This window comes from Mercurialis annua, linkage group LG4 (assembly GCF_937616625.2).
Source record: "Mercurialis annua linkage group LG4, ddMerAnnu1.2, whole genome shotgun sequence".
NCBI lineage: Eukaryota > Viridiplantae > Streptophyta > Magnoliopsida > Malpighiales > Euphorbiaceae > Mercurialis > Mercurialis annua.
This window is the reverse complement of record NC_065573.1, coordinates 33,961,907-33,980,506: the sequence shown is the minus strand read 5'-3', so window position 1 is coordinate 33,980,506 and position 18,600 is coordinate 33,961,907. Positions and strand designations below refer to the sequence as shown.

Genomic DNA, 18,600 nt, shown 5'->3' with positions numbered 1-18,600 from the left:
AAATCCTTTCAGCACTGTATGATCTTAAAAAAATTCATAAAACTTTTGAATCCATTTTAATTAAAATTCTAAAATGTAAATGGCATTGCACTCTCAATCCTCTATTAACATTTTTAGTAGTTATTGTTGTTATTATAATGATTATTTTTGTAAATTCCATAGCTGGTCGATTTAAATATATATCAAGTAATTGATGCGACAAGAATAACTTAAATAAATTCACTAATCCAAATAGATTTTTACTATACCATTATCAAAAAAATTATTGTGTATCTGAACTCATGTCGAACTTGAGATGAAATTATTTAAAATAGGAGCTCCTCTAAATCGCACTCCCACATATTACTGGTGACAGAAAACAACTTCAAAAGTAATTAATTAAATTATCAAAAAAGAATTTAATTAATTAATTATATATTAATCCAACTAAAACATCACTATATTATAAGAAATGTTATTTTTCTATAGGTCACATTATTTCCATTTTGTTAGAAGTAGATTTTTTTTTACTTATTGATACAAAATAAATAAGTCTAGTCGTCGGCTTAATCGAAAACATTATGCACGATAGCAATAGCAAAACGACAGCGTAGGGGATTTAATAGTCGTAAAACCCCTTCTTCTAAAACCCTAATTTCTAGTCTTTCTCATCTCAGTCGTCTCTGTAACTGATAACTAAAACCCTAGCTCGTGAAGGAAAAAAAGAAACAAGAATGGAAGGAGATGGAGATATAGAAGAGAGGCAAATTCAAGCAAAGTTCGTGACAAAGCTTAAGCCACCGTATAAAGTTTCGACAACTACCATTACTATTCCTTCTAATCTCACTCGTCTAGGCCTTTCTACTATCGTCAATTCCCTCCTCAAAGCCGGTAAAGATTGATTACTGTGTTTTATTATTATGCTGTTATCCTGCTTTAGTTTGATTTCATAATTAAGTACTTTTTTTGTGTGGTTCATAAGTAATGCTATCATTGTGCAGGGAATCCTGAGTGGGAGAATCATCCATTTGATTTTCTAATTGATGGAGAGCTTATTCGTTTGTCGCTTGAGCAGTTCCTCCTTGCCAAGGGAATTTCCGCGGTAAAATGTTATTCATTTTGTGGTCACATTATTTCTTTGATTTTTCTATGCTTTTGTTTATAATAGATTCTAGAACTTATCAGTGTAGTACCTAACTTGGTTGAAAATGAAAAAAAATAGAAGTTTGACTGTTTTTGGCTATTAATTGGAGTACTAAGACTTTCTTAACAAGTTGATGTTGGTATCTTGATTTAGCAAATTCTAATAGCTTGGCATTTTCACTCTTTAGTTTTGTAGGAATTCTAATTTCCTGTAAGTATGGTTGAGTAGAATATTTTGATGCTTATGGATTTTAGGTGTGATGATTTTTTTGTGGTCCACTAATACACTCGGAGGAATTGTAATATTACAGGAGAAGATATTGGAAATTGAATATATTAAAGCAGTTGCGCCTAGAAAAGAAGAGGAGCCTTCTTTGCATGATGACTGGGTCAGTGCAGTTGATGGTTCATGTCCTAGGTAAGTTTGGATTTCTTGTTCCTTCTCAATAAATTTTACTTAGCTGAAGCTTTTTGAATTTCAGGATTTTGTTCCCAAACTATTGATTTGCAAACTGTGTATTTTTTTCTTGTTGAAAATCAATTTGATGTCCTAATGTTAGATAAGGGTAATGTAATTGGAAGTTGGTTTTAGGCAGCTGGTAGTAAAAAAAAATGTTCATCAATGCAAAAGATGGAGGGCTTTAAATTGCTAACCTCAGTCTTCCTTGAGCAGAAGATTACTTAAGTACCTGCACTAATTTTTGCATGATTGTGCTTAAGCTACAAATTACGAAATAGGGTTTTGAGCTGTTAAAAAAAATCCCCAGAGTATATAATGAACCTTTTAGTATTTATACCATCTTTGCATTCAGCTGCACCGGAGAGCTTGTCTCTACAGCAACTATGCAAAGCATAACCTGAAGTAGTATCTAATTTGTTCAGTGAGGCATTGATACATATTAAGAACATTCATATGAAGATGAACTCATCGATATGCTACATCTTAAATCGACAATCGTAGTAGAAGTTTGAGTAACTGTCATGAATGAGGTGTGTTGGAGGTTCTTAGCATACTTATGATATATGCTACTAAGCAACGGTGCAGTCTGTGCACCACCGATAAAGACATCATATCTTCTAAATTTGAACAATATGCTATTAATATTTTTCTTGTGAAAACTATAACATGTTATGGTTTGTTGTTCAAAACTGATCCGAGTCATGGTCTTTTGGCAGGTTTATTTTGACAGGGTGCTACGATGGCCTCGGAAGGTGAGACTCAAACTTAAGTTCTCCATATCCATTATATATGTTGGATTTTATGCGTTCTTGTTATATTTTCTTTAGTATTTCATTACCATAATTCACGAGGACCCAATTTTTGTGAACTTTTTGTTCATAATATTTTAGGGTATGGAAATCTGCCGGCGTGTGTGCACAAATACTAGAGGGACATAGAGATGCGCTTACTTCTGTTAGTGTCATTAATGCAGGTATCAACACATTATTAGCTGAAAGAAGATTTGTGTTCATTGTTAATTTCATTTTCTAAATTTTCATAGTAGATGTGTCTATCTGATGTCGAGGTCACACACAAATGTGAAAAAAGGTTTTTGATGGGATATGCTGTGTCAACCAATCCCTAATGGCTCAGTGCATTAGATGCCTAAAATTCCTTTCAAGTTTCAATGCATGTACCTGCTTGCTACTTTGCTTTGATGTTAATTTCTTTCCTGTTAGCGAGATGATGGTTCTGCATAAAGCATCCTTTTTCAAAAGAGGAAGCATGTGTTTTCTTCTGGATGATAGTGTTTTTTTTTTAGCATCTATGAATTCCTATGAAGCACCAACACTTCTCTGAGATGTCGTATGCAAGGGACACTTTGGGGACACGTGACACGCCGAGGACACGTATGTGATAGATAGGGCAAAAAGGGTCTTTTACTGTCGCAAGGAGGGGGACACGGCAATTTTTTTTAAAACAGTTATGAGTCTTTTTTAAAATAAAAATCCAGCCCTCTCTTCATCTTGTTTCTTTAAAATATCAAAACAGCTCTCTTTTTTAAAACTAAACTCAGCCCTCTTTTCAATCCTCTTCTATTTTTTTTCTTATATTTCTTTCTTATTTCTTCACTTTAAACACAATACCCACTTAATAATTTTCCTTCAATTTCAAGGATTACTCTTCTTCTAATTTTTTTCTTATCTCTACAGCTTCATATACATGTACATTTAAATTTTTAATGAATTTATTGTGTCCCCGCCATGTCAATGTCTTAGTATTTTAGAAAATATCGTTTGCCGTGTCAGTATCCGTTCCCGTATCTGTGTTAAGTGTTTAAAGTGTAATGAAGAAAAAGGTGGAAGTTTGGTCATCAAAGCATATTAGATGCACCTGTAATGAGTGTTTATCCCATGCAACCGTTGCGCCACGTCATTTTTACATCAAGCCAATGAGCATTTGCGATAAGGAATCTTTTAATTATTACTTATTTTTTTTATCATTCAATTTTCCACATGGCTAACGCACAATTGGTTTGTTGCACGAATGACATGGCGCAACGGTTGTGTGCAATAATTTTTCACCTGTAATTTATTGCATCAGAATATTTTATTTTATCTCATTGCTCTTTCCCTCGCGTTTCTCTGAATCAAACTTTCTTTGCATTTTATAATTATTTCTTTTTCTAGGTTTGTTGAATTTCATTTGTGTTATGTGTAAACTTCATTTTGCCAAAGCTTAGTTCCTTTGTTTGGTGAACTGTAATCTTTTTCCTTTTTGCATTACATTTTAGCTCTTAATTGTTTATCATCCAGTTCATTCAACTTGCAGGCGGGGATAGTGTTACACTGGCCACTGCTTCTAAAGATCAAACTCTTAGACTATGGAAGGTAATTTGGATCTAACTTGCTGTTTTATATAACTCATATTGTCTCATCACTCAGTGAATTCTCTTTCTCCTGAAAGTTTGATACAGAAAAGCTGCAAAATAATTCATCAAAGCTTAGAGCCTTCAAAGTTTTGCGTGGGCATAATGCATCTGTGCAAAGTGTTGCAGCAGAGAAATCTGGAACCATGGTCTCTTCTTTTATTTATGTCCTTAAAAGACCAATGCTATTATGGTCTGCTTTCAAACTTTAGCTCAATTCTTTCTTCTTTATGATTAATTAGATTTGTTCGGGTTCTTGGGACTGCACAATTAATTTATGGCGGACAAATGAGTCAGATGCTGAAGGAAATTTAGTGTCTACCAAAAAGAGAAAAGTCAAAAATGGAGCTGATGAATCTCAGTTGGAGGTATCATTTGTCTTTTACAGTCTATGCTTCCATTTGGTTGCCATATAATTGAGGTTGAAGTTGAACTTTGTTGCAAAAGATTTCTCAAGAACTCTAAATTTTAGGAGATTGATAATAATTTAATTTCAGCATTTGCAGTCTATTATAAGATGTTAGCGATATATGTTGGGGTCTAAAAATTCTGATACTTGAAATGTTTTAAATTCAAATACTTTACTTTGTTGGTTTTTTATTTGGGAAATATACTTATTACACCGTCCAACAGGAACTTGACTGGTTTTATACAGAGCGGGATTGATTTTACTGTTGAGTACATCCAAGTACTCCTTAATATAGAAGGGTTGTTTATTTAGGGACTTTACAGGAATATTTTTTTCTACATTTTATCACTGTATGATGTATGTTGCTGTTTTTTCCCTTGATTTGTGAGCTTGAGATATGGTCTCAGAATGTGTTACTCTTAATTGATCATTTTGTTCTTGACAATCTATTGCATACAGGGTGAGGCTTTTTCTACACTTGTGGGTCATACACAATGTGTATCCTCTGTTGTTTGGCCTGAAAAGGAAACAATTTACTCTGCCTCATGGGATCATTCTGTTAGACGTTGGGATGTTGAGACAGGCAAAGATACATCAAATATAGTACGTAATTCGCCCTCTTTCATGTTGCATCTCTCTCTCTTTTTGCTTTAATACGCACATGCCCATCTTGATAGGTGTTTTTCTGCGCTTATTAAATTTATATTAAGGTTTAGATGCTTACGCTGTCATACATATGCAGTTCTGCGGGAAAGCTCTGAACTGTGTACATGTTGGAGGTGAAGGTTCGGCTCTTATAGCCGCCGGAGGCTCAGACCCCATTCTTAGAATATGGGATCCTCGGATACCAGGTCTGTTAAAGTCTGTTGACTAAGTTGGTATTACTGCTCCATCTTCATCTCTCATGCATTTTATATCATTTATAGGAACTACCGCTCCTATATACCAGTTCTCTTCTCACAAATCTTGGATTTCGGCTTGCAAATGGCATGACAAGTCTTGGTTTCATTTACTCTCTGCATCCTATGATGGGAAAGTTATGTTATGGGATCTAAGAACTGCGGTATTTTGTTCTTCATCAGTTTACTTTTAATTACCGGTCTCCCATTTTCTAGACCAATTATAAGTATACAAACAAACAAATAAGTAGAAAACTATAGGAGCACTCTCCTGCTTCACAAAACACAAACTTTTAAATATAAATATGAAATAGGAAACGGCGAAATAATATTTTTACAATAATATATTATAAATATAAAGTTTTAGAGTTTCAAAAGCCTTGTCAGAGATGGAAATGAAATGCTGAAATACAGACCTCTACAAGTTTAGTTTACCAGCAACATAGTAAAAGGGTGGGAAAATGGTTGTTCTAAGTATTTTGTTGTTGTTGTTGTTGTTGCAGTGGCCGCTATCTGTTATCGAAACACACGACGATAAGGTACAATGCCACTTAGTGTTTCTTCATGTATTCATTATCTTGGAATACTTCTTTTTAAACTATGCAGATGCTTGTGGTGTAATTCAGGTGCTATGTGCTGACTGGTGGAAGAGTGACAGTGTGGTTAGCGGTGGGGCTGACAGTAAACTTTGTATTTCTACCGAAACATCTGTGATTTGATGCAAGGAAGAAGGTGATGCATTATTATGGTTATATTTATTTAGCCCAGTTGAGTTTTCTTTACCCCTCCCGTTGCATCTTCTTTTTCCATCTGCAATTTTTTGCACCTGCTCTGCGACAAACAACTGCAAGCTCGGGGAGTTTTCTTTTCCCGTTGGAAAGAAAAAGCTTTTTAATTTAATTTTTCAAAAGGTATTTTAGTGTAATTTTTTAATATTTTGTAAACATTTTTGCTCGGAATCAGTGAACTATATACTGTATCCCGCATTAGATCCAAAATTATCAATGGAAGTGTTAGGTATATTTCTGATAATACAGTAACTATATTTGGGTGTACAAAATATGATGGTCATTTAATTTTAATCATTCGTCATATATAAATATTTACTTTTTGAGTCATTTGAGTAACGTATTTTGTTTTTAAGGATAATCATTTATAAATTGGCTTAATCGCCTTCCCTGGCTATTTTTTAAAATTACTTTTAATTATACCATTGATGAAACTAAATTTCATTAAATTTAATTTTTTTGGGTGATTAAGTTTGTGTAATTCGATCCAAATTTATTGAATATATATTTATAATGAGATGTTTTTTGAAATATTGGTTAAGCATGTCATGTCTCCTTATTTTCTATTTTTGATAATATATTCCCTTAATATTATCTCGGTAAAACCAAACAAAAACATTTCTCTCAATGGCTATTTGGTTTAGTTATTTTTAAAATCCAATAAGATTAATTTGAGAGTTTATTAAGTCGTTTGGTAAAATAATATAATTATCTGTTAATGTTTGTTCAACTTCAATTTTTTTTTTTACAATTGGAATAGTTTATTTTAATTGTTTTTTCAATAGTTGACATTTAATTTAACTTAATTAAATATTTAATAAAATCAATCATATTAAAATAGTGTTTTTATAATTTTTTTATAACGTATAATTTTATCCATAGATGCACTTTGGAGATCGCCTCACAAAAATCGTCTGATTTGCATATCTCCTTACAAATAATAATCTTCGTTAGTTGTTACTCTTGTTTTTCTATTTTAATTTCAGATTTGAAGTTCATCATTCCTCTTTTTTTTTTCCGATTTCAAATCAACATTTTTTTTTTGTTTACTGTTGTTATATAATAGTAATTTTTCATTATTAAACATGTATAAAGATTATCTTTAAAAAATATAATACTAATTTTTATGTTACATAAAATAATTTTATGATTTTATGAAATAAAATTTATTATTTTTACATTTTTACTATGTTTGATTGAATTTTTGTCTTTTTATTTTATTTGCAGTACGATTTGTTGATAATGATTGATTGCTGAATAATTATAATGTTATAATGTTGTTGATTTTATGTTGATGTTGTGTTGATATTTGTTTGATTTTAACATTAGAAAATAAAGATAATATTGTTTGTGAAATACATTAAAAAATAAAAATTAAACTGAAACTGGATAATGATATGTTAGCATTAGAAAAAAAAAGACAAATAATAATGTTGAATTATTGTAATATTACAATGTTGATATTTTATTGTTTTTTGGTTAATATTTGTTGATTTAGCATCGGTGAAGAAAACAATAATGATGTTGAATTATTGTAATGTTATAATATTGCTCTTATCTTGATATTGTGTTGATAGTATGTTGATATTTAGTTAATTTTAACATTAGCAAAGAAAATCACATTATACGTGAAATAAAATTAAATTAAATTAAATTAAATTGAAACAATATTAAAAAATAAAAATAGTGTAAAAAAATTTAAAAATTTAAAATAGTTAGTTTATTAAATTTTGTTGATATTAAAATTGACGAGAATTGTCAACAGTAAAAGAAATTCAAAAATAAAAAATAAAAAAAATAAATATATGATAAATATTAAGTGCGTAAACATAATTGTGAAAACAAAATTAAAAACAATGAAAAGAAATATTAAAAAATGAAAGATAGTATAGAAAGTAAAGTTTTTTTAAAAAAAAATATAAAAAAAATTGGTATGGAATATAAAGATTTAAAAGGGATAAAAACGTAATTGTTGTAGAAAAATAGTATTTCATATAAAAATCCTATTTATTTCATTTGAGATGATAGCTAAACTAAATAAATTTACAACAAATGTAAGTTGGTTGAAAGGATTGTTTTAACTAACTATATCAAAATTAAATAATACTAAGAGCTAACCAAACATCCAGATAGAAAATTGGTCTGTCTAAAAAAATGAATATTCTTTGCTGAGTTGTTAATAGTCTCACTGAGCAAAACTGTTTATTTTTGACATATCTTTTAAGAAATCTTGCTGGATAATATAGAAGATCTATAATGGTGATTTCACTTGCATAATCATGAATGTCTTGCAGTTGATTAGCAGTCGGCTGATGATTTGCATTCCTCCTGATTTGCCTCCGGGGCAGAAATAAGAAGGGTGTATGGTGGGCAGTCGCACACTTTATAATTTTAAAGTTTTTTTTAATAAATATTACTATGTAATTGAATAGTATAGTTTTAACATTTAACATATAATTAGTTCATATATAAAAATCTTCAAATAACAAAGATTTTAAAGATTTGAATAAACAAAATACTAACATGATCTTAAGTAAATCGAGATGCAATTATAAACAATAAAAATAGTTAAAACAAGTCATATGATGTCAAAATACAATCTTCAATTATTTCAACTTCATCTACAATTTTAAAACGATGAGTGAACTCTAATAGGATCAGAAAAATGAATATGAGAATTTTCTTGATTCTATAACTATAAAGTAATTATTATTTCAAGCGATTTATTTGTTCCCGTTGCTTATAGAGATATATATTGGAAGAATGATACGAAATGTCAGATTAATTTCTATAATGACGGATGGACGACACGTGTCATTTAGTAATCTCTTTTCTTTAAATGGCGTCTCGTTAATTACCAGCTTCACGCACTTATAAACCGTTTTTAAGAAATGGCTGTCAGATCGCAGCTTCTTTAACCTTATCTGTTGATTAATTTACCATCAATTGTAACAGCCTTTATATTGCATATGGTTTGCATTCTGATTTGCAAACTAAAGGTAACCCACTATTTTAAATTAAACTTTCAAATTGTATCGGAATAAATCAATTAATTTGATTAATTTCTTCTTTTTAGTACTTGACTTTTTTTATTTTTAAACCTAACCAAACCATAAAATGAATTTATTTCATGTTTAAATCTAACCAAACCAAATTAACATTTTATTAGTTTTTATATTTAAATAAAAGTATGTTAAAAAAAGTAAAAAAAAAACTATAAAATTTATAATAATAATTATATTTTTTTAAACTGTGTGATAAAGATAAAATGGATTGTAAATTAAACGGAGGAAGTAAATTTTGTTTTATATTCTAATATTTATTTATAGTTTTGAATTTGTCATCTTTTTCAATTGAGTATACAGCCGAATTCATATAAATAAATATTAAAAAAATAATTATATTTGCTATAATCATTTAACGTGGACGGTAGGCCCGTCCACGACGAGGAGCATTCGAGCAAGATGGTACGGGGAACACAATGTTTATCCAACTTTCCAGCTACCTTTTCCCCATATCATTATCAACTAATAAAAGTTCCTTTGCTTTAACCTCTATCATTACGTGACTACCGTGACAAACCCATACACTTTTTTATTGACAAATTTGGCCTTCATTTTATATTTCTTAAACAAACCAATCCCGTTCGACATAATAAAAATCGACAATTTCTACTCCATAATTATCGAAAATAACATATTGGCCCTAATAATTAAAAAGTATTTATATATGTATGCAAAGTTAGTTACATGATAAAAGTTTTTAAAGAAGAAAAAGTGAGGGTTATGATTTTAAATCCATTTTAAAAATATTTTGTAAATTGTTTTTGGCAGATTGACTTGATCTAAATTGTTAATTGCAATTTTAATCTTTATTGTATTTTTCTCAGATATTGAAAAAATCTATATCCATAAAATTACAAGTGGAAAGGCTCAATGTATATAAACTGTAGTGGACGGATCTAACTCAAAAGAATATAATAATACAAGGATCTAAAAGTGTCCTTAAAGTTAATTAAAGGATTCCTTAAAAATTAAAAAAAGGGTGAGAAGTGTTAGAAGAAAGTGAATCTGCAATCCCCAGAAGCTCCATTAAAAGCTACAAATTGATGACATTTCCTTCATTTTCAAATTTCTTCAATGATTCTTTCATAAATTCAATCATCCATTATTCATTCAGGTCAGCATTTTTTTTCAATGATCATCTTCTTGCCCATGTATTGATTTTTGAACTCATCTTAGTTTCAGCATTGATTTGAATTGATTGGAAAATGGGAGCCATTTTCCTGGCTGCTTCTGCTATGCACTCCACCTCCACCTTTCATTTGCTTCATAAAAATGTTTCAAATTATTGTCTGCTTCACAATCCTAAGATCTTTCCACGGACAAGGTTTGATAGTTGAATCTAAATTCTGGAATTGCAATTTTCTTGTTTAGATCATGATTGCTAATTTAAGTTCTCATTTGGTTCTTGGCAGGAGATTGTATAATGGCCACTGGCATTGTAAACAGAAACCTGTTGTTTTATCAAGTACAGTAAGCATTTTATTTATTATCAAACTGCATTGTAGAATTATGCTTAGTTTGAAAGATTATTTTGTTTTAATTTCTTTTACGACTTTTGAGCCTGTTGCATAAAGGGTAAAATTGCATCAAATAATCTATCGAATATTTGGTACAAATGAATCGAATGCTCGATTATTGTTAGTACTCTTTATGCAAGTAGAATCCATAGGATAATTTTTGGAATCCAGTGTTCTTATGTTTTTGAAACGAGATTCTAGAGTTTGGGAGTTTGATTACTATAGTAAGAAAGCTGAGCCAGCATAGCGACTTATGACTGTTAGATTTCAAAAGCAGGACGATTCAAATGCTACATTCACAGGTGTGGTCAACAGTGGAGATGATCTTTCATCTCAAAGAGCTCAAGTGTTGGAGGATGAAGAAAATGAGTTAATTGCTGCTAAGATGGCTCTTTCTGAGGCCCGATCCAAACACCAAGCACTTGAGAAAGAAAGAGATCAGTTACTCGAAGAGTTGGCTAGATCTGAGGCTAAGCAGCAAGAGTATGCTGCTACCATAGTGCATGACAAGGAATTGGCAGTTTCAGAACTTGAGGCAGCTAAATCACTGTTCCATCAGAAGCTGCAGGAGACAGTAGAAGAGAAGTTCACTTTAGAATCTAGGCTGGTTCTTGCAAAGCAAGATGCTCTTGAGCTTGCAGTGCAAGTTGAAAAGTTGGCGGAAACTGCTTTTCAGCAAGCAACATCTCATATTCTAGAAGATGCTCAAATGAGGGTAGCTGCTGCTGAAACTACTGTTGCTGAAGCAGCGTTTCAGATTGAAGAGAAAATCAGGAATGCAACTGAAGATACTATACTTTCAATTGTTGAACAGTCAAAAGATGCTATAGCGAAGGCCCTTGATGTGGCAGAAAAAGCTGGTGACCATGCAGCAAAAGCAGTGGCTATCTTTTCTGATGGTATTAATCCAGTTGATGAGATTGCTTCCATGAAGTTAGAGAATATTAGATTAGAAGGTGTTGTAAATGGTTTAGAATCTCAGTTGTTAGTAACAAGAAGTCAGGTTGATAAGTTGAAGGCGGAATTGGACCAGGTTCGATCACAAGCTAAAGCCTATGAAGTCCGAGCCAATGATGCTGAGAAAGCTTTGCTTGAATTTCAGGAGACAAACAGGAAAAAGGCTACCCAGCAGGAAGAAAACATTAACTCTTTGCTGGAGAAAATGAAGAAGGATGCTGCAGAAAAAAAGAAGGCAGCATCAAGGGCTTTTAAGTCTGAAATAGAAAGCATAAAGGCGATTATTGAAGCTGCTAAAGAAACAGCGTATTCAAGAGAAAATGCTTACATGAAGAGGTGTGAATCATTGCATAGATCATTAAGGGCCTCTGAATCCGCTTCAAAAATGTGGAGGCAGAGAGCAGAAATGGCAGAGTCACTATTTTTAGATGATGAAAAGGATGAAGACACTATCTACATAGTTAATGGTGGGCGCATAGATCTTTTGACTGATGATGATTCACAGAAATGGAAGCTTTTGAGTGATGGTCCTCGAAGAGAGATGCCTCAATGGATGGCAAGAAGGATCGGGACTATTCGTCCCAAGTTTCCACCAAAGAAAACTAATGTATCTGACGCATTGATATCAAAATTCAGACATTTGGATTTGCCCAAACCTAATGAAGTATGGTCAATTGCTCAAGAAAAGCCAAAGGAAGGGGACACACTAATTGATCATGTAACTGAGAAAGAAACGATAGAGAAGAAGAGGAAGTCCTTAGAACGTGTTCTCCAACGGAAGACAATACAATGGCAAAGAACCCCAGAACAAACAAAATTGGGTCAGTTTTTTTTCCTTCCAGTAATATACTCCTTTTCCACATAATGTAGTTCTAGAAGCAAAATATGCTTGTACCTGACTCAACAAAACTGGTTTTCGTTGCAGAACCAGGAACTGGAACAGGGCGTGAGATTGTGGTAAGTATATTGATTAGAATTAAGAAATGACTACTATATTTGGATTTCTTTCTCTTTGTAAAAATGTTGTATACTACAAATGTGGCTCTCTCTTTTTATGTAATTTTGCGATTAAATGCATAAACACCTATTATTTCTCTTATCTCAGGGTAATTATAAAGATTTGTTATATGTCATGTAGCACTTATTAGTCTGTAAATAGGTTTCCTGAAGAGATCATTGGTCCATTTTGCTTGATGACCATATCTTAGTAGAATTAATGGCACGTAGAAATTATAATGAATGCAGGGTGGAAAACCTTCTATGCTAGATATGCATTGTTTGGTGTTCTGATTCCTATTTTATTGATTAACATTCAATGCCGGCGTTTATGTTCCTTAGTGCATGAAGTCAAATACTAATTGTTGTGTTCTTTATTGTCATAAGAACCCATTATTTAGTATTTTTACATTACAGGCACTTATATTAAGACTTCAAATTATCCACAAATTGTTATATGATTGTAGACAAGTTCTATTTAAGAATTGGCTTTAGCGTATACTGGCGTTGGTCTACTCTAGGAAACTTGGCATTTCTGAGTGTTCTGAACAAACCTACTCCAGTTCTTTGTATAAGGATTATATGGAATTATAACTTCTCAAGTTAATTGCATTATTTATACTTCCTTCATGTATGTCTAGTGCATATTTATTTTGTCCTTATCATAATTTATTACTCTTAAAGTTTCAAGGTTTCAATTGGGAAAGCTGCAGAAGACAGTGGTATATGGATTTAGCTCCTAAAGCTGCTGATTTATCTCAATGTGGAGTGACGGCAGTATGGCTCCCACCACCCACACAATCAGTTGCTCCTCAAGGTTTGTCTAAATTATTTATGTGTTTTCTATTATATGAATCTCTTCTTAAATATATTCAGACACGATAACGCTTCATCTATGAAAATGAAATGTTCATTATATGAACTTTATTCCTTATTTTGATGCAGACTTTTGCAAAATTGCACATTGGATTAATGTCTTAGAACTGTTGTATCATTGTATGAATTTTGCAAATGATTATTCTTATGTCTAAGCAATCGCCTTCTGCTCTATTAAGCTTTTAGTACCACTAATGTTCTACTTTTCTCGTGCATACATTAATGTTTAAATTATAACTAATGGCGGATGTTTGTTTTCAGCAAAATGGAGTATTAAACTTCATAGACGTTATTGATAAATGTGCAGGTTATATGCCGTCGGATCTCTACAACTTGAACTCGGCTTATGGCTCTGAGGAAGAATTGAAACACTGTATAAAGGAAATGCATTCTCATGATATTTTGGTAGGTTTAGTTTTTTGAATTAATGTGCAATTGTTTTGCCTCTGACACTTCAATGTTTAATATTTAAAATTTAATTTAAGTGAGCTTGGAGATTTTTTGGATTACATTGCTTTGTTGATTGGAATCCTGGATGGTTTAGAAATTCATAACTTCTAATAAAAAATGTCGCTTTTAAATATGCCACTCATGACTTGAACTGTTATTAAGAAGAATAATGCAGTGTGTTGAAATCTATTAGACGGGATCGTGAAGCAGCTTTTCTATTGGCAAACTGTAATGAAAACTTCCATCTTCTTGCTTTGGCAAACCTAAGAAAACAAGGAAAATACAGGAAATTGAACTGATGCTATTCTAATGATATCCAAAATAAACTGAAATTACTGTTGCTTTTATCATTTTATTTGCATTTGGCTCGGGTAAGCTTGTCAATAAAGACCCCCCTTTTATAGCCATAGGCCCGCCTGTGCGTAAAAAGCATGTTGCTATATTGTTTTTATTCCTTCTTACTGTTATAGGTATCCTGAAAAAGTTACACTTCTCTTTTGAGTCAATCATATGGCCATATTTTCTGCAGTAGAATCTCCTTATCTTCACAATTTGCATTTATGCATTTATGCATTTCTGGTGGAACATCGTCCCCTTTTACCTTTCTGTTCTTGAGGCTGGAAATGTATTGCTTTTCTGCAGTCAATCAATATGCAAATACTAGGTTGTTTTTGCCAGTAGTCCATTTCTGTGCATGATTGAACTCTCATGTAGAGGATATGATCTTTGTTTGAAGTCTTTGACTTGAAGAGATGCTATCCAGTTGTCTTTTATGCTTAGTAGATTGATAAATGTTTCACTCTTTTATATAGGTCTTGGGAGATGTTGTGCTTAATCATCGGTGTGCGCACAAACAGGTAAATCATGTCCTTATTGCTCTGAATTTTTTATTAGTACCATTCTATTCTTGAACTTTTTGTTATTTGAACTTTACCCAGTATCATGAGCGTTTACTTACAGTATTATATACTCTTCTTTTCTCCTCTTGATAGTTGACAGAATATCTGTAACATGGTGGATGCTTTATTAATAGATACTTACGTTCACGACTTAGGTATTATGGTCCGCATTAATTTCATTTAGCCAACAAAGAGATTTTTGTTTCCAACTTGCAAACTATCTTGGAAAGTTTGCTGTGCCAAAATGATATTACTGTTATTTCTATGGGTCACCTCTTTTTGTGCTATATTTCAATCAATGCCGATCTAAATTTCAATTTTTACTGCGAGTAAATTGAAAGTTGTCGCACAGTTCGCACCTGATATGTATGCCTAATCTACTAAGTATATCTGCAGAGTAGACTAAATCTTCTTCAAGGCACATCTCAAAGCATCAATTTACCTCCACATGATAAATAAAATATTTTTCTGTGATTTCAGAGTTCAAATGGTGTATGGAATATATTTGGAGGAAAACTTGCATGGGGACCTGAAGCAATTGTTTGTGATGATCCAAATTTCCAGGGTCGTGGAAATCCTTCAAGTGGTACGTTTCATGATATTGATTTTGATCACAGAAAAAACAGATATATTGAAGAACTATAATCATTTAGAACAACGACACAGTTCTTTTTTCCTACCCTTTGATAGTATAGTGATCTTTTCATATTGTCATGGCACTCTCTTTTGTTGGTAGCGTGTAGCTCATTTGAGTAATTTACATGCAAATGAAGGGTATAAATTTATAGATGGAGCAGAGATCATATCCTGTACTGGATTCCAACTTTTCAGCTTCTTCCTACAGACCACTTTTTAGCCAGAAACACTAAATCTACTCACTATTTAGTTCATCTCGTCTCCTCCATAATATTTACCTTTGAGATGAAAAAATATCAAATTCTATGCAGGTGATATCTTCCATGCAGCTCCTAATATTGATCATTCTCAAGAATTTGTAAGAAAAGACGTAAAGGAATGGCTAAATTGGCTTAGAAATCATATTGGTTATGATGGGTGGCGGCTTGATTTTGTAAGGTAAATATTCACTGTTCTTTGATTTTCTAATGTATTTCCAAATCACTGTTTTTGTTGTTTGCAGAGGTTTCTCAGGTACATATGTCAAAGAATATATTGAGGCTTCAAATCCTGCATTTTCTATAGGAGAATACTGGGATAGTTTAGCTTATGAACATGGTAGCCTGTGTTACAATCAAGGTACTCTACTCATACCTATAAGCATAGCTGACCTTTTAGTGGCAAAATTACGGATGATAAGTTCTTTTTTCTAGACTAAATCATTGTGTTTTTCTTCCATCACGATGTTCAACCTCTGTTGCCGAGTGCACCTTACATTTTTTTATCTGTCCCTCGTAATTACAAAAATCTATTTATTCAACGATGTGACCCTCAAATAAATAAAACTCTGATTTCGGCAAAGATCTTCTATCTGATTGTTTCACTTGTTTTCTATTAGAGAATAGATGTTCATCTAAATGTAGGGAATGAAATTTTTGCCTGTATGCGGTTAAGACTAACTGAAACTTAAGAGGATCAGAAATAAAAGTGTTTATGGGACTAACTGAAACATAAACTAGCCAACTTATCGGTACTATTTTCTACAAACTGTAGTCCAAGATCCTCTATTGTGCACAGCTTAAAGAATGTTCATTTTGGTTTCATTCAAGAATTTCTCTTGTATTTACATTCACAGTCTATTGCTGCTGTACTTTTTCCATCTCTTGGTTGCTTGATATGATTTAGAGTGGGCGTCTTTGTTGCTTTGGGGTAAATCTTTTTTTCGTACTAAGCTAAGCTCGCTCATGTATTAGATGCTCATCGGCAAAGGATAATCAATTGGATCAACGCCACCAGTGGTACTTCCTCAGCATTTGATGTCACAACAAAGGTATTTTTGGGATTGTAGCCAGTAGGGGGTGTGGAAAAATCGAACCACCCTAAATAACTGAACTGAACCGATATCTTCGTTTCAGTAATATAAAAATATTTAGTTTTTTTAGCTCGGTTTAGTTTTGGATGTAAAAAAAATTCAATTCATTTAGTGCAAACCAAATAAAAAGACCGAATCGAATAGACAAAAACCACCGAACCATGATATAGGATTGTAATATTGATAACTCTATCTCTCTATAAGGCTTCCAACTATAAATTCACAAAACATGTCATTTTTTTTTCTCTCAGGGAATTCTCCATTCTGCTCTGCATAACCAATATTGGAGGTTAATAGATCCTCAAGGAAAACCAACAGGAGTGATGGGATGGTGGGCTTCACGTGCTGTCACATTTTTAGAGAACCATGATACAGGATCGACACAGGTTCATCTCTCTTCTTTGCACGCATGCTTACTCACGAACAAAATAATTGTAAAGTGTATTGAGTAACTGAATTCACATTGCTCTCTGTTTCTATATTTTGCATATACTTTTAGCTATTGTGTTGTCTCTAATTTGGAGCGAAATGAACAAACTTGCTTTCATTTTGGTCAGGGACACTGGCCGTTCCCACGAGATAAACTGGCACAGGGATATGCGTATATTTTGACCCATCCCGGAACGGTTAGTTCTACTTTCTAACTCATTAGGATAGCCAAGTACTTCTTAAAGATGTATCCGTAATTTTTTCGCTCTTGTATTTCATGTCACTGACACACCCACGTAGAAGCATTTAAGAAAAGCTATGCTGTGTAGAAACAGAAACGCTGAAATAAGAAATGACGAAATGTCATCTTTTATAAAAATATGCTATAAATTTAAGTTTCGGAACTTTAAATTTCATAAATGGGAATGAAAAGAAGCAAACACATTCGATTGCGTAACATGAATAATCTTCCTAATTTTCCAGCCTGTGATCTTCTATGATCATTTCTATGATTTTGGAATCCGAGAAATAATCACGGAGCTTGTCGAGGCTAGAAGACGGGCAGGAATCCATTGTCGGAGTTCAGTCAAGATATACCATGCCAACAATGAAGGTTATGTTGCACAGATTGGTGATACACTAGTGATGAAGCTTGGACAATTTGATTGGAACCCATCAAAGGAAAACAATCTGGAAGGAAGCTGGCAAAAGTTTGTTGATAAAGGAGAAGATTATCAGCTATGGTTAAGACAGTAGTTTGATTTAACAAGGATATTTATATTTTCTCTTATTTAAAAACTTGTATCATTTCCAAAGGCAATCATAAAAAAATTGCAACTTTTATATCAACTTTTACCTTGCATATTAATAATGTGATATAATTAATTAGATTGGAAATCCAATCGTTTAATGACGTGTCAATAGATTAATTTCGTGACTTTTGTCCATGAGAGAGTATATGTAAGTATTTTTTCTTTATGATAAACCTTGTAAAACTTACAATTTGAGCTTTTTGAGAAGCAATAAAATTAAATAATGCAACTGAAAACAACAACAAGAACAATATAAAGTACATGTAATCTTAAATTAACTTTTAATATTTTTCTTACTGTAATAGCAATATTTGATAATTTTGTGGAATACCTAATATTTGTTTTAACTTACTTTTGGCATGTTCAATTTTGACAGATTTTTTATTCAATTGTTCTCAATATTTAAACAAAGTCAGTATTTGATACTACAGCAAAAATTAATAATATATCTTTTTTTTTGTAATATAATCCTGGATAGATGCTCATACTTTCACTTTCAAATTCCAAAATTTATCACAAATGCT

At 32.2% G+C, this 18,600-nt stretch overlaps 2 protein-coding genes across 7 annotated transcripts; both read left to right on the top strand.

Moving 5' to 3' along the window:
- The first annotated feature begins 562 nt into the window (after positions 1 to 562).
- Positions 563 to 6,418, top strand: LOC126677217 (ribosome biogenesis protein WDR12 homolog). Its single transcript, XM_050371740.2, has 13 exons — positions 563 to 870; positions 981 to 1,081; positions 1,434 to 1,540; positions 2,299 to 2,334; positions 2,473 to 2,555; positions 3,896 to 3,954; positions 4,031 to 4,141; positions 4,235 to 4,360; positions 4,861 to 5,004; positions 5,144 to 5,252; positions 5,328 to 5,464; positions 5,804 to 5,839; positions 5,927 to 6,418. Exons 1-13 carry the CDS (start codon positions 714 to 716, stop codon positions 6,017 to 6,019), a joined length of 1,299 nt encoding a protein of 432 aa, XP_050227697.1. The 5' UTR covers positions 563 to 713; the 3' UTR covers positions 6,020 to 6,418.
- Positions 6,419 to 10,075: 3,657 nt separating this feature from the next.
- Positions 10,076 to 18,152, top strand: LOC126677215 (uncharacterized). Of its 6 annotated transcripts, none has more exons than XM_050371729.2 (15): positions 10,076 to 10,267; positions 10,336 to 10,477; positions 10,566 to 10,623; positions 10,945 to 12,448; positions 12,553 to 12,584; positions 13,308 to 13,440; positions 13,807 to 13,904; positions 14,762 to 14,806; positions 15,329 to 15,434; positions 15,796 to 15,922; positions 15,987 to 16,102; positions 16,717 to 16,793; positions 17,087 to 17,221; positions 17,393 to 17,461; positions 17,748 to 18,152. In XM_050371729.2, exons 2-15 carry the CDS (start codon positions 10,359 to 10,361, stop codon positions 18,018 to 18,020), a joined length of 2,892 nt encoding a protein of 963 aa, XP_050227686.1. In that variant the 5' UTR covers positions 10,076 to 10,267; positions 10,336 to 10,358; the 3' UTR covers positions 18,021 to 18,152. The 6 variants fall into 6 exon arrangements, with proteins under 6 accessions (XP_050227686.1, XP_050227687.1, XP_050227690.1 ...); XM_050371730.2 differs by having other exon boundaries at positions 10,330 to 10,477; XM_050371733.2 differs by having other exon boundaries at positions 10,077 to 10,267; positions 10,566 to 10,618; positions 10,973 to 12,448.
- The last annotated feature ends 448 nt before the right edge of the window (positions 18,153 to 18,600 follow it).